Source organism: Haliotis cracherodii, unplaced genomic scaffold, assembly GCF_022045235.1.
Source record: "Haliotis cracherodii isolate W230 unplaced genomic scaffold, xgHalCrac1.p SCAF_10, whole genome shotgun sequence".
In the NCBI taxonomy this organism is placed as follows: Eukaryota; Metazoa; Mollusca; class Gastropoda; order Lepetellida; family Haliotidae; genus Haliotis; species Haliotis cracherodii.
The window spans coordinates 6,467,399-6,494,841 of NW_027266265.1; the positions used below are offsets into that span (position 1 = coordinate 6,467,399).

Genomic DNA, 27,443 nt, shown 5'->3' on the forward strand with positions numbered 1-27,443 from the left:
TAGGAAATTCTCAGGGGTTCCCCCAGGAATGTGTTAGTAGTCCGTAAGTGTTTACATCATTTCAAGAACACGGTCTCTTAAAAAACGTATGAACGTCAAATTGTGTCGTTATGAACGTCATGTGAACGACCTCTCATTTAAAGGAAAAGACGTTTATTGAGTACACGACATTTGGTTTCAAACAATGAACTTTTGAACCTCAGCAGACAAATACAATGTAATACAGTTACAATCATTGTTTAACAATAAATTACGCTGCCATACAACAATATGTTTTTCTAATTGAAGTAACAATTGATGGTTTAATATATTTAAATTGTCAAGAGAAGAGATTATCAGAATCCGTTTAGCTAAAAGGGCAAAATAGCAGTGAATTTACATTTGAATGGACCACTGAAAATCAGTGATGTCACGAAAACACGTGTTCTTCTTGAATGTGACGTCACTACAAGGGGATTCCCCGTCATTACAGGTCAGGCTGCTAATGCATCAATGTGGGTTGCTGTTGTAATAATGTGGGTTGCTAATGCATTAGTTGTTTTTTGTTTATGCATTAGCGTGGTTTGTTGATGTATATCGGGGTTGCTAATGCTTAAGTCTGGGTTGCTTATGCATCAGTGTGGATTGTTAAAGCATTAGTATTTTTGTCAATGCATTAGTGTGGGTTCCCACGCGATCCTGTGTTTCATAACGCGAAACAGTTCAGTAAAGTTACCAGAACAATCAGTACATTCAATATGTACAATGATAGTTTCAGGTGATTCTGTTGAACACCGAGGCTGACACTGTACTTAAATTCGTCCCTTGATTTCAACACAGGTTATACAAGGTGACTAACTTGGAGATCGGTTGGTCACAACGGCTGCTTTATACGGGCTTTTCACTGTGACTGGTTTGGCTGTTTTCGTACCGCATGTCACATGATCAGCCTGTCGAACTTAGAATTCAGAAACGCCAGACTCTGGCGGGCCTCCTTTGCAGGTCACCGTGACACAGCAGTGCAACTGTCGCCCGGATCAATGTGGTCTGAAGAATGTCTGTAAGTCTGTAACAACACAGTGTTGTTCTTTTTGTCTTTTTTCCGCATATCAAAGAAGTCTGGCGGCTATTCCACAGATATATCAAATATCACGAATAGATCCATGATACACTGGCATTATGATTACAGTAATTCATCTTGGGATATCATTAAATGGATTATTGATATAAAATCAGGAATATATAACAAAACGGCGCCTTATGAACAAAGCTGTAACAAAACAGTGCTGCTTAGTATCCCCAGCATAGCAAGCAAGAATTACTGTCACGTAAATATTCCACAGATATATCAAATATCACGAATAGATCCATAATACACTAGCATTATGATTACAGTAATTCATTTGGGGGTATCATTAAATGAATTGTTGATATAAATCAGGAATAAATAGTAAAACGGCGCCTCATATATGAATCTGTAACATAACATTGCTGCTTATTGCAAGAATTACTGTCATGTAAATATCCATCCTACACCACCATAGCTCACGACACTGCCAGTTATAACACAGAAGGAATAGCTCCTTTACACTCTCATTGTGATTGCACAAATGAAAAACACATCATGCGGAGGATCTGGTATTCGATTTAATGATCTTTCATCAAATCCACTTACATTCGAAGTTGGTTATATAGGAAATAGGAAACATGTTCAGATGAGATCTGAAAAATTAGAGCAGTACGTGAACAGCCGTGTCTTGCTACTGAGATTACATATAAAATGTGTACACTTACAGACCGTGTCCGATTAAATCTTCATTCATCACAATCAAATATCAAAGCTCAGATGAGTGATTCAACACTAATATAAGATGTGATCTTGCGAAACATAGTGACATGTGCTTAAAGGTAAATACACAATGACACATATCAAAACATAAATCCTCAACACACACGTGACTACAGTTGATTGAAAGAAGGATTTCTACATGTTCATTCACTTCAATGTAAATATCTTCACTACATCCCATGAACACACGTACATACGACCATGCCCACCAACACACACTCTACGTGGATACTTGACACCAGTCAGGATGTCTCTTACAAACTGTCCTGACTCAGTCAGATGGAGGACTCTGTGTAGATCGTTGTCTGTCACCAGGATGTCTCCTGTGCTGGTACTTGTGATACCATGTGGATACTCCATTGCTGTGTCTCCTGTATGGCTGTTGGTGAATACAACATCTCCCTCGGGAGTCAGACACACGACACACTTGGATCCCACGTCAGACACCAGGATGTTTCCTGTCCTCGAGGTACAGATGTAGAGGGGATACTTCAAGATGTATCTACTAGGTTGGCCTGGGCAAATTGACCTCAGCACGTGTCCCGCCATATCCAGAATATCAACACAGGGAGTGAGGACGGAACTGGCTGCTAGTGTTGATGGTGTCAGAGACGTTATACCCATGTACTGTTTCCTGGTTCTGATGGTTGACAGCAGCACTAGGTCCGGGTTGACTTGTACTGTTACAATCTGTCTGGTACCTTGCACAGTGACAGCCACCTGGTTGTCCTTCAACGTTGTTATACCCCACGGACCACCACCGAGGCTGAGCCTGCTGTGACCGTGCTTCTTGTTCCTGGTGTAGAAGGACTTCAGACTGTTATTCCACTTGTCTACAACTATCACTGTGTCTGTTCCATTAACCACTAACACCGCCATATCAGTGGGATTCGATATTTCTGCATTTCCTGCTACTCTGACGTTAATGGTGTCCTGTAACACAGGAGTAGCCTTCAGGTCCAGCACGTTAATGGAGCCCTGTAACACAGGAATAGCCTTCAGGTCCAGCACGTTAATGTTGTCCTGTAACACAGGAGTAGCTTTCAGGTCCAGCACGTTAATGGTGTCGTGTAACACACGTGAGGTCTTCACGCCCAGCACGTTAATGGTGTCCTGTAACACAGGAGTAGCCTTCAGGTCCAGCACTTTAATGGTGTCCTGTAACACAGGAGTAGCCTTCAGGTCCAGCACGTTAATGGTGTCCTGTAACACAGGAGTAGCCTTCAGGTCCAGCACGTTAATGGTGTCCTGTAACACAGGAGTAGACTTCAGGTCCAGCACTTTAATGGTGTCCTGTAACACAGGAGTCGCCTTCAGGTCCAGCACGTTAATGGTGTCCTGTAATACAGGAGCAGCCTTCAGGTTCAGCACACCCTCATAAAGGACGTCTATCTCACCCAGCTGTAGATCGTCCAGTGCTCTACTCAGCTTGTCCGTGTCCTGTCTGAACATGATCCTGGCTATTCTTTTCTTCTCCTTCACGTCTGCGACTCCGACAGCCTCCACATCACCGGCCTCCCACCCCTGATACATCTCATACACACCCATGTCACACTCAGATTGTAGAGTCTGGTCTATCAGCTCAGCCTGTTGTTGGTACATCTGTACTGACATCTTACCTGACTTTATGTCTGCCTTCAGTTCTCCAATGTGTCTGTCAGACATTTCTTTCAGTTCAGCCAAAAGCTTCCGTTCCTTGACTTTGATCACCTCTATTGCTTCGAGACTTGCAGACTTGATATTCGATTCTATTTGTACACAAAGTGTTAATGCTTCATTGACTTTGACGTTTTGTTTACCAATATGTGTTTTCATCTTGTCGTGTTTCTTCAACAAATCCTCTTTATTCCTTCTGAACTCGGCTTTCATGGCCGGAATCTCTGACTCAATTTCTATAACCAAGTCACATTTCCTGTGATGGATTGTGCAGCATTTTTGACAAACAGCTGTCTTACAATCTTTACAAATATATTCGATATTTTCATCTTTGTGAAGTTTACACATGACCTTTCTCTTAATCTTGACCTTTGTATCTCGAAACAGGTCAACTACGTAATGGTGACGGAAAAGTGGGATTCGTTTGTGCACCCGCATACATGGCTCACAGAGTGCGTCGTCGCAGACAGGACACCAAGATGTAGCTGGAGTTGTCCCCCCTTCCTCCTTACAATACCTGCAGTAGGTCGTATCTGAAAAAGTGATTTATTCATACCAGTATATCTCTCTCTCTTCTCTCTCGCTAGCTCTCTATGTATATATATATATATATATATATATATATATATATATATATATATATATATATATATATATATATATATATATATATATATATATATACACACACAAGTTGATAAAATTGGAAAATCTCCGGCGCTTATTGAGGAGGTTTTCCACTTTTATTAACGAGTGTTGAGATATTTGATATCAAAAGACAAGATGGTGAGATTTTATTTATCATCCAACATCATTCTTCCAACCTTTTCAATTTGTAGACAGTAATAAGCAGTGTCTCAGAAAGCACTAACAGCTTCAGTAGCAGAGCCATTAGTGATGTCATTCGATTGTGACCAATGACATCAGAATGGTCTGCAAATATAGATATCACTTGATCTCATCCAAGCAGTATCTACAGTGGGAGCCAGTTTTGGACGATATTTTTATAGACAGAGGAGGAAATATCTGTAACCCCTAAAGGGATGAAGTTCACCCCTACTCCTATGAAGCTGGATTTACTAGAACTAGGAACAGATATGTCTGATTTTTGTAGAAAATTGAGATTACTAAATCCTTTTCATATTGATGCCAATAACAAAGATACTTCATTATTTGGAAACAAAAACACCTTGACTCCAAAACCTGGTAGTAACAAAGTATTAGACAATGTATTTACTGTAAATCCTCAAAAAGGTAAATCAAACATTACAAATAATTAAATGCGCGGATTATCAAACAGCAATTCAATTGTTATTAAAGAAGATGGTAAGGGAGTGCTATATATAATTATAGACAGTAATTATTACCAAAAACTCTCATTAGATATTTTAAAAGATGAATCTTTTTACAGAAAGCTTTCAGACAGTTCGGAGAAATCTGATTTACCTAATCTTTAAAGATTGGTATATGCATATTCTAAATGCCTGACTAAAAACGAAGAGGATTATTTATTTAATTTTGAATCGAAAAAAAGTAATGTTTATGGCCTCCCTTAAGTTCACAGGAGCACACAGATCCAAGATAAATGTCAAACGTGGAATTCTGCTTATGTCAAAATACCCCCGTAAATGATTTAAAATTACGGCCAATAATTGCGGGACCCAAATGTCCCACACACAGAATCAGTGACCTTATGGATAAAGTGCTAAAACCAATAACTAAACATGTCAAGAGCTACATACAAGATATCGCTGATTTTCTGAACCAACTTCCCGCCTCAGTCGAAAATGGTACAAAGTTAGTCGGTTTTGATGTAGTTAGTTGATATTCAAACATTCCCCATGATCTCGGCATAGAAGCTATTGAATACTAGATAAATGCATATGATAATACTTTTAATTTTGATGGTTCTCATTACAAACAAGTAAGTGACACAGCAATAGGGATTTAAATGTCCCCTACTTATGCAACTCTTGTATTTGGTTATTTGAAGGAAAAACTGTACTCAAAAATTGATGACAACTTCGGCATTGAATTTGGACAGGGATTTCAAGATGAATGGAAAATATTTTTAGATGATTGTTTTGTTCTTTTGAATCGGAATGAAGACGATCATGCTAAAAACAGTGTCCCTTACTCATTAGCACGTAGAATATGCGCGATAGTATCTAATTCAGATCGTGCACAATAAAGATTCCATGAACTGAGGGAGTCACTATTAAAAAGAAACTGCCCTAGAAAAATAGTAGAAGACGCAATAAACAAGGCTAAATCACAAAACCTCTGTATCCCACTCAGTCAACACATTGATCAATGTGCCTGGAATGAAACACCAAATTTTGTGATGCAAATGTGAAAATGATGCACTGAGAAAGATAAAAGAAAGTTACTTTATAAATACCTTTAAACCAAAATTAAATAGTATGAAATGATTGAAATATACTTTCAGGCCATTTAATTCTGGTTTGAAAGTATTTATAAACAATAATTGTATTATAAACTATATTACAATTATTGTACATTTTACTGCAACTACAATACTTATTTCTATATGTGCCGTACGCCTGCCCTATCGCCCTACGCCTGTCTTATTGTGACGTCACAAAGTTAGATTGCACTATGACGTCATACCACGATAATTTTATAATTTGATCTTTACATGATATACAGCTTTTCAACTGGACGAGGGGTCGGTCACCTGACCGCGAAATTGACTTTCATAAGTGTACAAACGACACAATTTGACGTTCATGCATTTTTCACGAGACCGTGGATTTGGAATGACGTAAACACTGACGGACTACTTCCAGATTCCTCGCTACGACCCATCAATTTATCAATGATGACTAAAACATGTAACCGCCCTGGGTTCATTAGCAACTCCCGAAATCTCTCCCGTCACGTTAATCGTGTCGACTATTTTGACGTCTTGTACTTCAAGTAAATGTATTACTGTCATTCTGACTGACTTAGCGAGGTAGTTCTTAACAGACCTTTCTCATCTAATGAGGATATTGTTTGAGTACATTGTGTTGACATAAACTACAAAAGTTGTCCCCTTTGAGCATGTTGAGCATAAATAAGTTCATGTCACCTTGAGGAACTATTTTACTCTGCGATACAGCTGGTTGTTGTAACAGGTACTTAAAATAATGGTGTATAGATCAAGGTCTACGTACTTTACTGTATAAATAGTGATATAAAAAATATAAGAATTGACTTTCATTTTGTGTGAGTTCATTGGAGTATAAACCTTCATAGAGTGAGGCCAAACCGTATGAACGTCAGAGCTGCACTGTGACGTCAAAACAGCGTAACGGTATAACTGTTCTCTTGAAAATCACATTCGTGAAACAGATTCAGTACATTATACAGCTCATCTTTGGACTTTTGTATTTTCTCTCTCTCTCTCTCTCTCTCTCTCTCTCTCTCTCTCTCTCTCTCTCTCTCTCTCTCTCTCTCTCTCTCTCTCTCTCTCTCTCTCTCTCTCTCTCTCTCTCTCATTCCCAATGAATGTTAAAATTAATCCACGCCCCCCGAGGCGGCTACTTTATTAATACGGAATATTGGGGAATCCCAATATCCAAATGTTACAGTCGAAGGAATTCCCTTTCTGCTCACGTGTATCATCATGCACAGGACATTAGCGACGTTCTTGCATTTTTATTGTCCAAACAAGTCTTTGAGACCGAAGGGCGAGAAGGAATGAAACAGCAAACGTGCAGGCTCGCTCGTCTGTTTTTCACCCCGCTCGCTTCGGTTCCACAACTCTCATGTCTTCGGGTTTCATCTCTAAATAGGATTTTCCCCACTATGTCTTCCCGTTCTCAGGGAATTAATGTTTGAATCTGGTGGTAACTGACAATCATATTTGAAACATCCGCCTTCTCCCGGACATATTTGTTCCGGTTCGTTACAGTCTGATGCGCATTCATTTCTATGGAATTATGAAAAAAAACATTGTTCATGTGTCAACGATACGTGCCTATTTTGAATCAAAGTATCAAAATGGAGACGATATTGAGCAAATACAAAATTATCAACAGCCAAAGACAAACAAAAAATCTTAGAAAGAGTTTGAATTATAAGTTCTGAATTATCGGTATGCCTAGAAACAATGCAAAATATCTGCTCAAATCCACCAGCTTAGAAACAACACGTATATTCGTACAAACCACAAACGCTCACCTTTAGATCCGGGACCAAACGAGTCCAAGAGTCCCTGGATGATAAAGATAGGCTTGACGTCATCCGCCCACTCCTCCACTGGTTTCTCAGGGGCAGACACTTTCGTCATCTTCCTGCAGAATGGACACAGGAGAGACTTGGCACTGATGGCTTCTGGTCTGGTTTTGGTGTAGTTGACGACACATTTCCGACAGAAGGTGTGATTACATACAAGTGTACAGGGCTTGTCAAACACCTCTGTACATATCGTGCATGTCAGGAAGTGTTCTGTTAACCTCTTGGAGGTCGCCATCTTACCTACAAAATACAAACCAGCCTGTTGAATAATGCACTTCTTACCCCCAATCTCAGCTTAATACCTTAAACACTTGACAGTGACACTAGGGCCGACTGCAGTTGTGGTATCTGTCTACTGTTCCGTTCATAAATAAGAAACAATAAAGAGCTGTGTTGTGCTCACACATTCGCTCGACTGAAATCATAAAGATATTCAAAAAAGTGAACGAATACCCCGTTTTATATTAAAAAAAACATCGCAGATTTTATCAACAATCCGAGCTGACATTCTTAAGCAAGTCACACTTTGACTGACTGAACATATTTCGCTTTTTATAAAAAAAGAAAATGTCCCTTTAGTATTTCATCATTTGGATATTCGAAGAAGTGAAAATTCATAAAACAAGTTTGAACACATGAGGCTTACCAAAGTAATTTTGCGTGTTTGTTTGTTTGCATTATCCTTCACACGCGCACACTTTGGGGTTTTCAAATACGCAAAATATCGATGGCATGACAGTTTGCGTTTGTTATACAATGAACATGTTATGGCGACACCGAGTACCGGGATCAGTAGCGTGTCAATGAGTAGATAGTGAATTGTGGCCACCCTCTGGCTGACATGATATGTGTGTAGTGTATCGATCACGTGACCACGTTTTGCGGCGACACCCACTCATTAGCATATCGAAAGTAGGAGGCGTTAATTTCGGACTAATTTATCAGACACTACAATAACATGGTTATATAGAAGTATTTTCCCATATTGGTTACAGAAGCATTTGTCAGGTATCATGTCAGTAATAACTGTAACAGACACACGTGATATATACATACACATACCTCGGGATCGATCTCAGTATTGAAGTAAAGTGGTCGATTGGAGGAAATAGTGAATGTAGATCTTTGAACTAATCTGGTTAGCCAAAGTGTTACATTTAATTAGTTTATAAGAATCTGTCTGGAGATGACTGTATCGTTAGATGAACCATTGTGATGTTACTCGTACACAGTAGTACTGAGGGATACACATACCTGGTGACAGACAAGTCAGACCTACCTGATGCAATGAGGTTGGGTAACGAGTCAAGGGACAGTGTTCAAAAGGCCTGATATAACCTTGTTGGACTTGGGACTTCGTTATCACTGGAAATACTGTGTCGTGCACTGCACATCCTCTACACACACGTGTGACATTTGAAATAAAGAAAGGAACAATGTCATGGAAAACATTGACATTCATACAGACCGTCAATAAGTCAAGGCATGGTATTACATAATTAGTTACAAACACAAATTTGCCAATATTTGTAAAACGTGCTCGCATACAAATTATTTTTAGCTGACGTGTTAGGTGCAGTGAAGAATAACCCCAAAGTCGTAAGTGCTCTATGTTTCTGTACTTCTATAAAATCTACAATCAGACGTTGAGTTTGTGTTTTGGGTGGTCATCGATAATGTTAGCTATTAAACACTGACACAAATATTTGTGAATGAGTGAGAGGAATATAGTTGTATTTTTTAACAGTAACAGAAATAGTGTTACATTGTGACTCTGTAAGTTTATTTCCATACTGATAAGAGAACTCTGCTGAACGTAGGGTCCATTGTAGGATGTCGGCTTTATCAAAAAGACGTGCTCATGAATCAGTGAGACTTACATATTCACTGATAAGGTACAACTCTCAGCTCTTATCTATTATATTATATAGGGCATGTATGTTTTAGGTTGGACAATATTAGAGGGGAGGTGAGGTGTAATTGGGCTTACATCGCTTCCAAGATGATTGCACTTATATAGCCACGTGCATGCACGTGTGTGTGGCTGCTTTTGCTAGTCCGGACTTATGCCGATTTTATAGTGCTAGCCCACTTAGATACCACGTGGCAGTTTAACATGAATACCCCACTCAGACCCAGTATACTGACTCCGAGCCGACCAGTCCTTGTTTTAGCCTCTTGATGCCGAGCGCCAGGTAGGGTAACATTAAGTTGCATGTTTTAACGTCTTTTTGTAAGACGCGACTGGGGATCGAACCACGGACCTTTCGCTCTCAGCGTGGACGCTCTACCACTAGACCACGAAGGCGCTCGAAAATATTAGAAGGACTTTTGATCAGAAATTAGAACAAGAAATCAATAATCAGTATAGTATAAAGGAGAGAGATTGCCTGTTGCAACCATCCTGTGTAGCAACATGTATGGTAAAGTGATTCAGCCTCTTAATATTTTAGCTTCCTTAACATTCAAATTATCTTCAAAAATATGTTTTAGCTTTATGTAACGCTGTAAGGCCACCCTGTCTCTCTGCTGTTCCGTATCGTAGCATTCATTGCCTTTCGATACCCAAGACATTCTGTTTATTCCCTATCAATCCTCTGTATCACTGATACAAATACAATATGAAGTGGCAAACATTAAATTTGTCTCACAAGCAATTAATAAAAGCAACAAAACCCTTTCCATATTGATAAGAAATTAAAACATTGTATCACAGCTTACCCTTGACGTTAAACCTGTATTTTAATATACTTCCCTCTGAAACATATAATCAACTTCTTAGTTGTGATCGCACATAGTGAGCTCATGTAAAGTGTTTAATCAGAAATACTAATGCACTTTAATTTGAGGCAATAGCCGAGATCTATTTCCAACATGATATTGCGATCACATTCTTTCACTTTGTATACCTAAGACGTTATACTTTCATCATACCACCTTGATATCTCTGTTTACGATCAGTATTTGACCTGTGGAGCTGGAACAAGGTAAGGTTTCATTGGGTCTTTACTGAGCAGGTATTGCACTTTGCCCTTAACGTTTGTTGTATATGTTTAACATGGTCGCGCCACGAGATTTCATGAACGTGAACTTAAAGCAACCTTGCTTCCTAGTACTTTAACGTATTCATCGTTAACACAAACAAATGGTTGTGTATATGTACTTTAGAATAGGAAATGTTCAGTCATCAATTGATCAGAACCAATGATGTAAACTCTTTAAGCAAATATAACATTTAAGTGTTGGGAGTAAATTGGCAATTGATTTAACTTGACCAAATTAAGGTATTAGAACAAGATTTTTTATAAACACGCATAAAAACATCAATTTCAAAAACTACTCTAAAATCTAAATTATGCCAGTTAGGGTGGGTGGAGTCCGAGAGTTCAGGTTGCGACCGTGGGACTGTCCTGTTGCATTGACATCAGTGTGGATGCACGTTAACGCATGAGCTTGTTAACGCTCTGGTGACATGAACCCTTTACAGTTAGCACAGATTAGCTCAAAATGGTTGAGCTCATAATGTCTGACTGCCAGCATAATACAGCGTGACCGTGTTGTGCCGTCTTGTACTTGACTGGCTTCTTATTCAAGCGAATGTTCTCCCCGAGTTGAACTTTTGTTTCAGATGGTCTGAAGTCACCATTGAAAGATGTCTGATATTTTGTATGGTCGCCTTCAGACCAATGACGTTTGGCGCGACAGTATCTGGTTCCTGAGAACTGGCGTTATCAATTATAATGACACTTGAGTTATTTAGTGTGGGTAGTAGCTGATGTTCCAACCAGTCTTTGAACATAACACATTCATTTTCTTATGAGAATCAGCAGTTTTATATATTGCCTCGAAAACTAGCTCACATCCACCAATAAGTCCAAGATCACGGTTCCGGCGTGCAAAAAATGAAACGATTACCATTACCTGATGGGACCATCAGTGCTTTTTGTCCATCTGACACATGCAATCAGTGGAATTATTCTTATTCACCCAGGTTTCTTCAAGCTAAATGACCTGGAAGCCCTGATTGCGAAAGTCATGAATGTTTCAGAGATAATGTGACCTCAAAAACAGGAAAGAATATTTCCCCCTGTTACCTGCTCAGTCATCGCCATGTCCAGTGTATCGAAATCCCATCTCGTGGAGAGCAATAATTAATGTAGCCTGGGAAACATGCATTGTGTCTTTAATTCCCTTCCGAATTCTACTACAAGTCGGGGGTTAATTCTGCTCACAAAGCTTGTACACTTCACGCCTAATTACCCTTGCATCAAGTGTGTCTAATATCCTTTTACTTCCAATTGTTTTTTTTTTATACAATCCCATGCTTCTTTGTCTTGTTATAATTCTGTAGATTTGTTGGTGTGAAACCCCCAGAGCTTGATCGGTTCCATCTAAACTAATAAATGGCGTCCTCTCTCTCAAGTGTAAACTTGTAAACATTTCCTACAACGGACTCCATGTCGTGTACCATGGCTTTCGCTTTGCATCTGTATGCACCTGGGTCAAACCCACTAAGAACTTTTCGGAGAATGTTAAGACTCGCCAACACTGCAGCCTTCTGCATTACCCAGATTGGCAGAAGAAATGTATTCCTGGTAGCAAACCCGGGTACTCTCCAATGTCAGTAAACAGAATCTAAGGCACCAAGAACAATGGAGAGTTGGACAACTTGGTACATGGAATGCAAGCGTGACATTTCGAAAGCAAGGTCTGCACAGTTGCCATGTTTTTCCTGAATCTTGTCACTCACATTAGGGTCAAAAGGGACACAAAATTCAATGATATAAATGATTTCATTGGATTTATTAAAAAGCATTCCTGGTAAACACTGGTTAACATTAGTTAAATATATATAGATATATATTCACAGTGCTGCCCAATACAAATTATAAGAGCAACCGGGCTATTATAACTATGGCCAACAGCACCGAATCATGTGCAGGTCACTGGCTCCCAGTTAACACTAGAATATGGCCGGTTGGCCACTGAAGCTTAAAATTGTGGATGATGTGCGGGATACTGCAGGCTGACCAGAGAGGTGTCGTATTCGATACGTGGCAGCTGGTCAGTGATTTGACTGGATAAAATTAGAATACTTTCTGTTCGTCAGGAGTTGACCCTCGGACAGCGGCTAGGCAGGTTGGCGCTATGACGCCTCTGTGATGCTGTCTGGCCATGTCTGTCTCGTTATCATAATCATGATTGTTTAGATGCTGTATGATTTATTATATCATAAATAAAGAGTTGTGGACCCACTAATGGACTCCTGTGTTTGAAGAAGAACAGATATCCCAAACTTCACAGACCGGGATACATCCTCTGCTTTTGTTCCTGTGGTGGTGCAGCAGCCAACATGGAGTCTGTCGGAGGCTCCTGCCCTGGGATGACAACAGACTGCTAGGGCTGCTGCATGACCTGTGACTGTGGAACACATCTGGGGGGATACACATCTGGGTGTTGAACTTGAATCCCTGTCAGTTGGGGGCATTGGGCATCGCTGCTGCAGCAGCTGCTGGTCGGTTGCCCATGCTCGGGCCCATCACAGCCATGCAAGCATTGGGGTTGGTTGGCACTCCTCCAGACTGTCCAGTGATTCGGCATTGACACCTGCACGGATGGTTGGCTGGCCAACTCGAGGGGCAGTAGTGCGCATCTGACCACTGGTGGGCATGCCTTGGAAACCTGCAGTCGGCTGTGTTGGTCGGACTTGGTTCTGCAATCCACGCTGGGCTTGGGGCATGGTGGGCACAAAGTTACCTGCTCCAATTTGCTGGAACATCTGGTTAAACTGTGCTGTTTGCTGTTGTCTCATAGTGGTCATTTTCTGCATCCTCTGTGAGGCAAGGAGAGCACGCCGGTCTTCCTTACGCTGGGCCAGTGCCACATACAGAGATTCTGACACAATGATACGCCCATCCATCTCGGTCAGAGCTTTGGTTGCCTCCTCGGGAGAGCTGAAGCACACAAAACCGAAGCCCTTGGATCGACCACCTTCTCTCATGACTCGAGCACTGGTGATGGTTCCAAATTGCGAGAACTCGTTTCTTAGCCTCTCGTCGTCGACTACATCATCCAGATTTTTTACATACAGATTCATACCCTGGTATGGGTTGGTCCTCTCAATTTTCATCTTCTCGAACTTGTCCTTCATTTCAGCTTGAACTTCTGCTTTCATGAACTTTCTCTTGGCCCTAACCTTTGTCTCTCCAGACAGGTCAACTACGTCATGGTGATTGGTAGATGGGATTCGTTTGTGCATCCGTAAACATCGTTCACAGAGTGCGTCATCACAGACAGAGCACCAAGATAAAGCTGGAGTTCTCTCCCCTTCCTCCCTGCAATAACTGCAGTCGGTCGTATCTGAAATAACAAGATAACTTTGATCCAGAGTATCAACATGGAGGAATGACACGTATAACTACCTATTGATGCAGTACCTTTAGATGTACTGTCATAAAGCGCACATGTGTAACCCAGAAGTAAAACAAATTGTAATGTGCATGTGGTCCCTTCAGAATCAGGAATGGGAATATGACACATTTCAGTCTAAATATTTATGTAACATAAAAGTAGGTAACAAACATAGTATGTAAACAAAACTAGTATTGGGGATATTAAGTTGACACAATCATAGTGGTATACATGATACATCTACACTGGAAAACTATTTATCTTTTCAAAATAATATCTACATTGTTATTATTTCATAATGAAGGCAATCAGTGTAGACATGCAGATATTGTTAAAATTGAAACCCACAACGTTGTGAGTATGTTTGGGTTTTTTAACCATGAACCGTACTTCTCTGTCAGAGTTAACTCCCTAATGCTGATATGTTGACTCCTGTAGCCTGTAACGTACAAAAGTGCTAATACCTCGCTATACAGAAATTGTGTCAACGTTTCCCGCTGTAGGCCTGTCCTCGATCCTCTCGACATCCACACCCGCTTCACAGAAATGGGTCGACGTTTCACCGTAGCGAAATACTGTATTGGGGATATAGTTCGAATACAGCCAGACTAGTACCTTGCCCTTCGCCTCCTGACAGCTGCAGGCGAAGAGTGCAAGTGCTCTGGAGCAGGTAAAACAGTCTAGGACAGAGCGTGATCTCCTCTTATGATTGTGTCCGAATGACATAAAAATGTTTAGTGTAATAATTTAAAGCTAGGAATGTTTAAAAAAATAGTTATTCATGTACTTTGTATGTAAGCATATCATCATACATTTGTGAGATAAAGAAAAAGTTCCTTTTAGAAGTTTGTTTACATCTTTCCAACTACTCATCCCATGTTACTTTCTCAAACCAAAACCAAAAGAACCACGGCGCCATGCAATTATGTTCCATATAGAACTTCATGTGGCGCATCATGAACATCATGCGAAAATATGCATCACAAACATTTCAATAAGTGCTAACGTGAAATAAGATGTAAATAGCACTGGATTTGTTGCTCTGGTTAATTTCGGGGCGGTCGGGTAGCCTAGTGGTTAAAGCGTTCGCTCGTCACGCCGAAGACCCGGGTTTGATTCCCGACATGGATACAATGTGTGAAGCCCATTTCTGGTGTCCCCCGCCGTGATATTGCTGGAATATTGCTAAAAGCGGCGTAAAACCATAGTCACTCACTCACTCTGTTTAATTTCGTCACATAGATCATGGAAAAGACAGCGTTTGTGTCTGAGATAGACCTTAGATCATATCGGTGTTACTCATGAAGCACATGTACACAATAGGATTTCATTTTGTACACAAACCATCCAAACAACATCATCAACGGGTTTACAAAATCCACAGAAAACAGAAAACTTTCTTCTTAACTTTACACACATTCTTATCATCAGCGTAATAGACGTCGACCGCAGGTCATGTCACCTGTATCATCAGGTTTGGAGGATCGCTACTACTTGTTAACACTGTACGTGTACACGATATGCTTTCATATTCAACACAAACCTTACAAACAACCTATAGATGACTTTTGATATAGCACAGAAACCTTAAACATAACGTATTTCTATATTCAAATCAAATGCTGTGGTACCTTTCGGGGCAGAGCGGTAGCCTAGTGGTTAAAGCGTTCGATCGTCACGCCGATTCCAAGCATGGGCACAATGTGTGAAACCAAATTTCTGGTGTCCCCCGCCGTGATATTGCTGGAATATTGCTGAAAAGGCCGTATACCATACTTGCTCACTCAGTCGTTGAAGCACACTTATGTACGTACAAACCACAAACGCTCACCTTTAGATCCGGGACCAAACGAGTCCAAGAGTCCCTGGATGATAAAGATGGGCTTGACGTCATCCGCCCACTCCTCCACTGGTCTCTCAGGGGCAGACACTTTCGTCATCTTTCTGCAGAATGGACACAAGAGAGACTTGGCACTGATGGCTTCTGGTCTGGTTTTGGTGTAGTTGACGACACATTTCCGACAGAAGGTGTGATTACATACAAGTGTACAGGGCTTGTCAAACACCTCTGTACATATCGTGCATGTCAGGAAGTCTTCTGTTAACTTCTTGGAGGTCGCCATCTTACCTATTAAATACAAACAACCCGTTGTATTTCCGGTGTACACAACATACTGATCTTAGCCACAATCCGAGCTTACTGTTCTTAAACACGTGACACTAGGACCGACTGTAGTTGTGGCACTTATTTGCTGTCCCATTCAAAAGGTCGTGTATTAGTATCATTCCATTCAACGCCTGGATCATCCGGATCTTGAAAAAATAAACAAATATCACGTTTCATAAAAAAACATTATTTCAGATGTATGCAGATCTTATGAATTAAGAACTGACATTCTGCCTTACACTTAGGCTGACTGCATTTGTGTGTGTGCGTGCGTGCGTACGCGCGTATATGAGTGTGTGTTTGTTTGTGTGTGTTTTTTGTGTGTGTTTTTTTTTTGTGTGTGTGTGTGTGTGTGTGTGTGTGTGTGTGTGTGTGTGTGTGTGTGTGTGTGTGTGTGTGTGTGTGTGTGTGTGTGTGTGTGTGTGTGTGTGTGTGTGTGTGTGTCAACTCGCGGCGGTCCTGCAGGAAGCATATATATTTACCAATTGACCCGTCTGTGTAAACCCGGGGTCAGTTAGAAGATTGTGAATGGTGCTTTTCAACTCGAGGTCACCCGCTGGTTTTACAACATAAATTGTGTGCAGTGTACCGATCACCGACATAGTTGTCGGGTTACATCCACTCATTACCATATCGAAAGTAGGAGACGTTAAGGTTGGACTCTATCACATGTGAAATAATATGGTTATGTAGAAGTATTTTCTCATATTGGTTACTGAGGCATTTGTCAGGGACCATGTCAGTGATAACTGTAACAGACACACGTGATATATACATACACATACATCGGGATCAGTCACAGTGTTGAAATCAAGTGGTTGAAAGTGGATCTTTAAAGTATTACGGTTAGCCTACATGTTACATTTAATAAGGTGCACGGTCACGAGAATCTGCCTGGAGATGACTGTATAGTTAGATGAACCCTTGTGGTCTTACCAGTACACAGTAGGACAGGTGTGTAGCGTTATAACTGAAGTAGACGCAAGCCTTGTGACAACACACACTTACCTGGTGTTGAGGGAAATTGAGCAGCAGGAAGTGAATCGTTCGTGACCAACTCGTGTCATTCCGGGACAAGCTTCTCGCAGTTTACGGAAAAAGTCGAGTAGTGACGAATGCACGTGTGTAACCAGAAGTGGATTTCGACAACAAGTAGGACTGTGTTTACGTGGAGGTTCTGAAAGCAGGCCCACGCTGTAGCACCGCAATGAATCAGAGCGACCTGTTATCCCACAAGCAAGCAGCATATTTTATACAGTGTAGTAAATCATTCATGTTAAATAAGCACAGCAGAAGTACATAAAATTCGAATTAAATATAAACTATTTTATTTGTTATTCATTTTATATTGCATGTTTAATTGATGCAACATGTACAATACAGTTGCACCACTCAGTTGGCTACATGATAGACAGCACAACATTATCAGTCGGAGACAAATGTCATGTACATGGATTTGGTTAAAGTTAGAAAGAGATAAGCAGTTTTTTTCTGTTATGTAAAACCAGGAAGTGATATGTGATGTTTTTGCAAGAACTGTTCATTGATGCAGCTTTATATGTCCTGTGTTGTAAGTACAAAATTATTTCGCTGAACAGCAAGTTTATTACATTAAAATGGCCACATGTCTTTCAACTTGCACTTTCAAACAGTTGACAGATTGTCCTCCACGTGTTGACTGCCATTCAGTAACACGATAGACCAATGTTGTATAAGCAGGGATGTTTCTCCATCTATCATATCAACATTCCTCATCAATGTAGGATTTTAACATATTGTTACGTGTCGATTTCCATATTAAAACAATATGTTAACCCAGAAATTTGTTCGTAAAAGAATTTAGGGTGAAACCAACAAACACCCAACAAATGGTATACAATCAAAAATACAATTAATAAAGTTACTGCACTGCAATGACATTGTCAGTATGCAATAGAGTGTAGTACAAAATTCAATGGCAGTATTAAATATGATGGCAGTGGTGACATAAAATAATCACCAAAAACAAATGCATAAAGAAAATATCATCTTTAGAGGAGAAAGGTCTTACCTCAGTAAGTCAGTCAGAATGTCAGCGTGTCGTAATACATTTACGTTAAGTACAAAATGATAAACGTGACGGGTATGACGTTAGAGATCTCCGAGTTGTCAATGAACCTGTGGCGGTTACATATTGGTCATCAATTATCAATGATCGATCATTGAAAAATGTTTATAAAGATACTAAGGTACCATAGATTGCCGTAAGCTGTCGCTGTCAGTCTAGACACGGGTCGAGCCGATACTATGATACTTTGGATAGTTTGGTTCGTGAACGATTATGCAGTCAAACACTCTGACGTTTCTCAATGTGTGCTAAGTGTTTGAGTTCAAAAATAAAGGGTATAAATAATCAGAAACAACGCTTTTTCATGTATTCGTGTAAGGGAATTCCCAGGGGTTCCCCAGGAAAGTGTAAGAAGTCCGTCGGTGTTTTTGTCATTTCAAGAATACGGTCCCCTAAAAACGTAAGAATATCAAGTTGTGTCGTTATGAACGTCATGTGAGCGACCTCTTGTCCAAAGGAAAAGACATATATCGTTTACACTTAAATTTTTTCCATGCAATGAACTTCTGAATGTCAACAGAAACAATGTAATACAGTTACAATCATTTTTAAACAATAAAATAAATACTACAAAATGTTTTGCTAATTAAAGTAACTAAAACAATTGATGTTTCAATATATGTAAATTGTCAATGGAAGAGAAGATATTAAGCAGTTCAAATAATCAGATCCAATTTGGCTTAAAGGGAAAATAGCAGTGAATTTATATATGAATGGGCCACTGAAAATCTGTGATGACACGAGAACACATGTTCTTCTTGAATGTGACGTCACTACAAGGGGATTCCCCGTCACGTCAGGTCAGTGTCAGCAATCAGGTATTCAGTGTTCCAAACACTGATCATGATGTCCACACACTGCTGCTTACGATGTGGGTTGGTGTGGGTTGCTAATACATTAGTGTAGGTTGCTAACGCATGAGTGTTGGTTGCTAATGCATTAGTGTGGGTGCCTGATGCTTTAGTCTGGGTTCCTAACGTGTGAGTGTTTGTTGTTAATGTATTAGTGTATGTGCCTGATGCTTTAGTGTGGATTTCTAATACATGAGTGTTGTCTGCTAATGTATTAGTGTGGGTGGCTGATGCTTTAGTGTGGGTTGCTAATACCTGAGTGTTGGTTGATAATGTATAAGTGTGTGTGTCGGATGCTCTGCTCTCTCTTCCCCCCCCCCCCCCCCCCCCCAGGATCTTCTTCTCAGATGGTACACAATTCAATATTCTTGAAGTCACGTTGACCGCTGCATGGGTGACGTATGCCTGTTAGTGTTGGATGGACATAGCAATGTCCCACAACGTGTGTACATGACAAACACATGGCCTACTGATTACTTTGATACGTCAAATCTACCAGGAGTTTTCCTTTTGTACCCAGGTTTCCTGTTTCTTGCTTTGTGTATTAGTATATTCAATGTATTAGTATCAATGTATGCGATATCTATGGATTATTTGCGTATGCCACTTAGTACTGATAACACCCGTGAAGATCGGATTAGAATACTATAGGTCTTCAGCTACCCTTCCAGCTGTAAATGGCGACAATGCTTATCGTAAGGGGCGACTAACGGGATCGTGTGGTCAGGCTCGCTGACTTGGTTGATGCATGTCATCCATCCCAATTGCCGTCATATAGCTGGAACATTGCCGAGTTCGGCGTTAAACAACAAACAAACAATACTGATGATTATTACCCATATGGTCTCAAATATGCAGTGTAATAACTTTTTGATATTTGCACAGTGTGCAATTAGTGATTCTCGAAGCTGATTGGTCAGTGGAACAAAGATCAATTTTCATTGGACAACGGAACTATTTTTTTCTCATTCCATTCAGTCACAAATCCCCGCTTTCCCTTCAGATGTTTTACGTGCTACAATCTCACTGAATCGAGATTTTTAAGACAAGACACATAGTTTCATATTAACAACATGATTTCACATTATCATTTTTTAAATTTAATTCACATGATTTTCATTTTACAGTAAAAACAAAAACTACATCCCCGTTTGTAAACAAACATGGCTGGCCATTTGAGACCTGTCAAAGTAAATGACCTCGTTAAAGCGGACGGAGATCTGACTGCCATGAAAAGTTATTCTTATAATTCAACCTCTGAACACATTTAATGTCTCTGTTGTCAAAACTGCACTATATGGCCAGAATGAAGTTCCAAGATCCAAATTGTGATGTTGCCAGAAACTGTTTCTAGGGCGCCAAGATCATCACCACCAAGTCCTGGTTTGCGTTTGTGTTAGAGGGCTTTTAGTTTGATGAATTCTTCGACCACCCGAATCCAATAACCGGACTTTGTATAGACAGGATTGCCTTTGTGAACGATGATAACATTGATAACTGCCAATGAAAATGAAATCACACATGAAAAAGACTTAGTTCACAAATGTATACAAGTAAGAAAGACACGAAAAACACGAAAAATATGACTACTCACACTTTCAACGATGGCACAAATTCATTTTGCAACAATATTTAGACTTTCCGAAAGACATCATAAAGATGCACTATTTCGTACGATTTTGTAACGTTGTGTGAAGAAATAACGTGACACTTTTTTATACAATGTATACGTTTTTCGTAACCGTGACGTCTGCAAAGTACTGCGATGTGCGGTATGCAGGCTGACTAATGTCCGGGGACCATATGACTATGACTATGAGGGTTAATGACACAGGAAACTGAACATTATTTTTTGCAAATTTATCATTTCGGCATGCACATCAGACAGTTCAGAATTCGAACTGTCCACTTTGAAGGAGATCAAGGAGAGCATAGAGTGTTACCTTAGCGACATGTTTACCAGCATCTGGTTGCGAAATCGATGCACTTTGCTGAACTCGGAGAGGTTTTGAAATCAAAACAAAAATAATTAAAAATACAAGGAAAAGAAAACTTAACCCTTATCCCGTGTCCGATATTGAACTAAATAAACTCCGTGAATGCGGACAGTTTAGCACCCAGTCTCCAGATACCGTGTTTGTCTATCAACAGGTATTCGACCATTATGAATCACATAAAAATATGAACAAACTCCCGTCAACTGACTGTGTCCACTCCGCGTTTGACAAATCCTCCTGAAATCCCACATGCACATGTTTCCCATCAGTGACACTTGTCTCAAATCACACACGATATTCATTAAACTTGTTGTCGGATTAAACTGTAACGCCGGTTCTCTTGTCATTCCTGGTTTCGGCTGTCTCATATCTGGGTCAAGTCGGGTCATTCATTCCGACACTGTGACAGCAATCGTACTTTTCAAAGTTTACTTTCTTTTCGTCACTTTTCTCTAACAAACAAGACTTCTGTATATTCCGTTTATATTGTTGTTATAGGTTTTGGCATTTTTGTCAAATGACACATAAAAAAATTGACAGGTTTTCCGTGATTCCTCTTCTCAATGTGAAATGCATGTTTCTGCCGATGCACGGCGGGGGCTGTCTGTCAGTTACGAGATCTTGTCAAAACAAGCTTTGATTAAAAACCCTGATGAACCTTTTTGGAAACCTGTCTTCCTAACAATGCTAGATAGTGGACGCTGTGTAAATCGGACAGAAATATAACTGCAATAATGTGATCTTTACAGTTTTTTAACAGAACTATTTTATTTTCACACGTAACAACACGTTAATTGAGTAATGCGGTTGGAGTGAGTGGACGGTGGTTTTTTTCACAAGCGGATTGATACAAAACAGCTGATTCTTGATCGGCGACAGTTGATTGTTTTTTTTCTTGAAACATGTCTTTAATATGAATATGGGTAATAAATAGAATAACCCACTCGGTACGAGTGATTACGGAAAATATGTCACTCGTGAAATTAATGTTTTCAGTTCCGAGCTTCAACGAGGAACTTGAAACATTAATTTCACGAGTGACATATTTTCCGTAATCACTCGTACCTTGTGGGTTATTCTATAATTATCTAGCATCGCCTCCAAATTGTCTGACCATCCTTCATGGCCTTGCCTCACGTTGTATGAAACATTATGACTAATATTAGAACGATGCACATTTTGATAAATGATTAACTATATCTAACCCCGCATCTCTAAAACGGATCATTACTTTATCAGCAAAAGTTTTCTTCAAAACACCTAGGTGGGTTGAGAGATGCCTGTCTGTATGGGCTCCAAATATGCGCAGACAGACATGTCCATCAGAAATTCGCACAACGTGAATAGATTCGGTGTACAAATTCGTGAATATTAGAAAGTCCGTTATTTTTATGAAGCACCCTTGTTGTTATTTGAATGGCACATGGTAGATTAACTTGTGTGCAGTAACTTTTATGCCATTATATCCTGTTGATCAGCCCATATTCAGACATAGTAATATGCGTTGTGTTAGTCTGTTTTTGAGTGAGTGAGTGAGTGAGTGAGGTATAACGACAAGGGGAAAAAGGTTTCTGGTGCTACAGTTACGCAGGCTTTGTCAAATTTTCTTTATTTGCACTAAAAACAAGGTACAATTTTATGTCTGCAGGCTAGGTGAAAGGTACACATACAAATGAGAGAACATCGTGAACATGTAGATGCATGTACCTGGGTACAAAACAACGGTACTCAGGTGGAAAACAGCCCCCTCATCTCTAGAACAGTTCACTTGCTTCTATTGATTGTATAGTATGTTCAGGTTGCCCACGTCGGCAAAACTAACATGGTGAAACTGACGTCCCTGTTTGGACTTGATCCACATGTTTCAGTGTCTTTTCAGGTGAAAATTAACATGATTGTTATTGGATGGGACAGGCTACGCTCACCTTTTAGCGAACACCTGGTATCATCACAATTTGATGGTGTTTAATAAAGACTTGCTCATGATATAGTCGGAATCTTAAAGTCGACAGGGATTTCCTATGAATACGGAAAGGCCTTTGTGCGTCTTTATTGCACTGGCGTTGAACAACAAGCAACCAATGAAGGTCTCCACGTGGGGATTCGGGTTAGAATAGGTCCTCAGCAACCTGTGCGTGTCGTACGAGGCGACCAAATGGTCAGGCTCTGCCACCTGGTTGATACAGTGTCATGGTGACCCAACGACTTGGGATGTTGCTCGGGATGTCAAACACTGGTTTCTCGCGTTCATACACGATTATTTACCGTCATACATGCAGCTTGAATATCGCATTGTTGACCAACAAACAGAATTACAGTCGATTCATTTATTTGCAACACACATAAACAGCACTATATGTGATAAAATGTTCCTGGCTTCACGTGTACTTTCGTTCACTGTATTTTATTGCGCTTCACAAAACATCCAATCACGATTTATTTCCCTTCGACCGCTCAGAAGCCAAGTGAATATGACAAGTGTCCTCACCACAGAAACGAGAGAGCTGTTGGTTCTGTGCTTCATAACGCGAAACATTAGGTGAAGTTACCAAAACAATCAGTACATTTAATGTGTAAACGTACAATAGTAGTTTCAGGGGATTCTGTTGAACACTGCGGCGGACATTGTACTTAAATTCGTCCCTTGATTTCTACACATGTCATACAAGGTGACTAAATTGGTGATCGGTTGGTCACAATGGCTGCTTAATACGGGCTTTTCACGTTGACTGGTTTGGCGATGTGAAGCCACGATCAGCCTGTCGAACTCAGCAACTGTCGCCCGGATCATTGTGGTCGTAAGAATGCCTATAAGTCTGGCTGTCATGTAAATATTACACAGATATATCAGATATCACGAATATATCCATAATACACTGGCATGATGATAATTCACAATAATTAATTTTGGGGTATCATTAAATGAATTATTGATATAAAATCAGGAATAAATAGTAAAACGGCGCTTGATATATAAACCTGTAACAAAACAGTCCTGAACAGAAGGAATAGCTCCATGTTACACTCGCATTGTGGTTACAAACATGAAAAACACATCATACGGAATAAATAGTAAAACAGCGCCCCGTGTGTAAAGCTGTAACAAAACAGTGTCCTCAACATAGCAAGCAAGGATTACCCTCATGTAAATATCCATCCTACACCGCCATAGCTCAAGACACCTCTAGTTATAACACAGAAGGACTAGCTCCGTTACACTGTCATAGTGGTTGCACAAATGAAAAACACATCATGCGGAGGATCTGGTATTCGACATAATGATCTCTAATCAAATCCACTTACATTCGAACTTTGTAATATATAAAATGGAAAACATGTTCAGATTAGATCTGAAGAATAAAAGCAGTAGTGAATAACCGTGTCTTGCTATTTAGATTACAAATATAATGTGTATTCTTACAGACCATGTATGATCAAATCTTCATTCATCACATTCAAATAGCAAAGCTCAGATGAGTGATTAAACACTAATATATAATGTGATTTCACTAAAACACAGTGAAATATGCTTAAAGGTAAATACACAATGACACATATCAAAACATAAATCCTCAACTCACACGTGTCTACAGTTGATTGAAAGAAGGATTGCGACATGTTCATTCACTTCAATGTAAATACCTTCACTACACCTGGTGTACACACGTACATGCGTCCACGCCCACCAACAGACACTGCCCATGGATTCAAGACACCATCCTGTGATGTCAGTATGTTTCTAACAAACTGCCCTGACTCAGTCAGATGGAGGACTCTGTGTAGATGGTAGTCTGTCACCAGGATGTCGCCTGTGCTGGTACTTGTGATACCATGTGGATACGCCATTGCTGTCTCTCCTGTTAGGCTGTAGGTGAACACCACATCTCCGTCGGGAGTCAGACACACGACACACTTGGATCCCCGGTCACACAGCAGGATGTTTCCTGTCCTCGTGGTACAGAGGAAGTTGGGATTCTTCAAGATGTTTCTACTAGGGTGGCCTGGACGAATCGACTTCAGCACGTGTCCCGCCATATCCAGGATATCAACACAGGGAGGGAACTTGGAACATGCTGCTAGTGTTGGTGGTGTCAGAGACGTTATACCGTAGTACTGTTTGCTGGTTGTGATGGTTGACAGCAGCACCAGGTCAGGGTTGACTTGTACAGTTACAATCTGTCTGGTATCTTGCACAGTGACAGCCACCTGGGTGTCCTTCAACTTTGTTATACCCCACGGACCACCACCCAGACTGAGCCTGCTGTGACACGGCTGCTTGTTCCTGGTGTAGCAGGACCTCACACTGTTCTTCAAGTAGTCTGTGACTACCACTGTGTCTGTACCATTCACCGCTAACACCGTCACGTCAAAGGGGATTGCTACCATTGCATCTCCTGCTACTCTGGTGTAAATGGTTTCCTATAACACAGGGGTAGCTTTCAGGTCCAGCACGTTAATGGTGTCCTGTAACACAGGAGTAGCCTTCAGGTCCAGCACGTTTATGGTGTCCTGTAACACAGGAGCAGCCTTCAGGTCCAGCACACCCTCATACAGGACGTCTATCTCACCCAGCTGTAGATCGTCCAGTTCTCTACTCAGCTTGTCTGTGTCCTGTCTGAACATGATCCTGGCTATTCTTCCCTTCTCCTTCACGTCTGCGACTCCGACAGCCTCCACATCACCAGCCTCACATCCCTGATACATCTCATATACACCCATGTCACACTCAGATTGTAGAGTCTGGTCTATCAGCTCAGCCTGTTGTTGGTACATCTGTACTGACATCTCACCTGACTTTATGTCTGCCTTCAGTTCTCCAATGTGTCTGTCAGACATCTCTTTCAGTTCAGCCAAAAGTTTCCGTTCCTTGACTTTGATCATCTTTATTGCTTTGAGACTTGCAGACTTGATATTCGATTCTATTTGTAAGTAATGCGTTAATGCTTCATCGACTTTTGAGTTTTGTTTACCAATATGTGTTTTCATCTCGTCTTGTTTCTTCAACAAATGCTCTTTATTCCTTCTCAACTCGGTTTTCATTGCAGGAATCTCTGACTCAATTTCAACAACCAAGTCACATTTCCTGTGATGGATAGTGCAGCATGTTTGACAAACAGCTGTTTTACAAACTTTACAAATATATTTGATATTTTCATCTTTGTGAATTTTACACATGACCTTTCTCTTGACCCTAACCTTTGTCTCTACAGACAGGTCAACTACGTCATGGTGATGGGAAGATGGGATTCGTCTGTGTACTCGTATACATCGTTCACAGAGTGCGTCGTCACAAACAAAGCACCAAGATGTAGCCGGAGTTGTCTCCCCTTCCTCCCTGCAATAACTGCAGTGAGTCGTATCTGAAATACGAATGTAATCATGTAGAGATTGTAACAGTTCTATATCACTATCTATTACAGCAGTTCATGTGGCATACCACTCACACGGGTGAGACAACATGCATCAATAACATCCCAAATATCTGCTCAAATCCACCAGCTTAGAAACAACACGTATATCCGTAAAAGCCACAAACGCTCACCTTTAGATCCGGGACCAAACGAGTCCAAGAGTCCCTGGATGACAAAGCTAGGCTTGACGTCATCCGCCCACTCCTCCACTGGTCTCTCAGGGGCAGACACTTTCGTCATCTTGCTGCAGAATGGACACAGGAGAGACTTGGCACTGATGGCTTCTGGTCTGGTTTTGGTGTAGCTGACCACACATTTCCGACAGAAGGTGTGATTACATACAAGTGTACAGGGCTTGTCAAACACCTCTGTACATATCGTGCATGTCAGGAAGTGTTCTGTTAACTTCTGGGAGGTCGCCATCTTACCTACAAAACGACAAACGAACCGTGTGTGTGTGTGCGTGTGTAGAAAACATCCACAACCCGAGTTTATCACTCTTAAACACTAAGGCCGATTTCAGTTGAGATAATTTACTCTCCCGATCAAAAATTAAAAAAAAACGAGTGTGTATCCACCTATTCCCCAAACTGGAATCATCCAGATCTTGAAAGCATAAACCAATATATTAATAAAAACATCATCGCAGATGTGTGCAGATTTGATCAAGTTAACACTTTAAGACGAGTCTCACTTTGACTTACTGTACCTGTGTGTCTGGTTTGTTTTTGTTGTTTGTTTGTTTGTGTGTGTGTGCGTGTGTGTGTGTG

The 27,443-nt window shown here is 40.5% G+C and overlaps 1 protein-coding gene across 1 annotated transcript; it reads right to left on the reverse strand.

Annotated features, from left to right (window-relative positions):
• Positions 1–1,608: 1,608 nt before the first annotated feature.
• Positions 1,609–27,097, reverse strand: LOC139454002 (uncharacterized). Its single transcript, XM_071235475.1, has 7 exons — positions 26,805–27,097; positions 25,747–26,622; positions 24,953–25,671; positions 15,972–16,263; positions 13,403–14,089; positions 7,673–7,969; positions 1,609–4,017 (listed from the first exon to the last, which is right to left on the reverse strand). Exons 1-7 carry the CDS (start codon positions 27,094–27,096, stop codon positions 1,976–1,978), a joined length of 5,205 nt encoding a protein of 1,734 aa, XP_071091576.1. The 5' UTR covers position 27,097; the 3' UTR covers positions 1,609–1,975.
• Between the last annotated feature and the right edge of the window lie 346 nt (positions 27,098–27,443).

Excerpts from the sequence above, each read along its gene's own strand:
- LOC139454002 (XM_071235475.1), bottom strand. The coding sequence starts at position 27,096 with ATGGCGACCTCCCAGAAGTTAACAGAACACTTCCTGACATGCACGATA. Across the intron at positions 25,672-25,746 it reads CATAAACGTGCTGGACCTGA|ACACCAGAGTAGCAGGAGAT; the intron begins AGGCTACTCCTG and ends AGGAAACCATTT. Across the intron at positions 4,018-7,672 it reads GTTTGGTCCCGGATCTAAAG|ATACGACCTACTGCAGGTAT; the intron begins GTGAGCGTTTGT and ends TCACTTTTTCAG.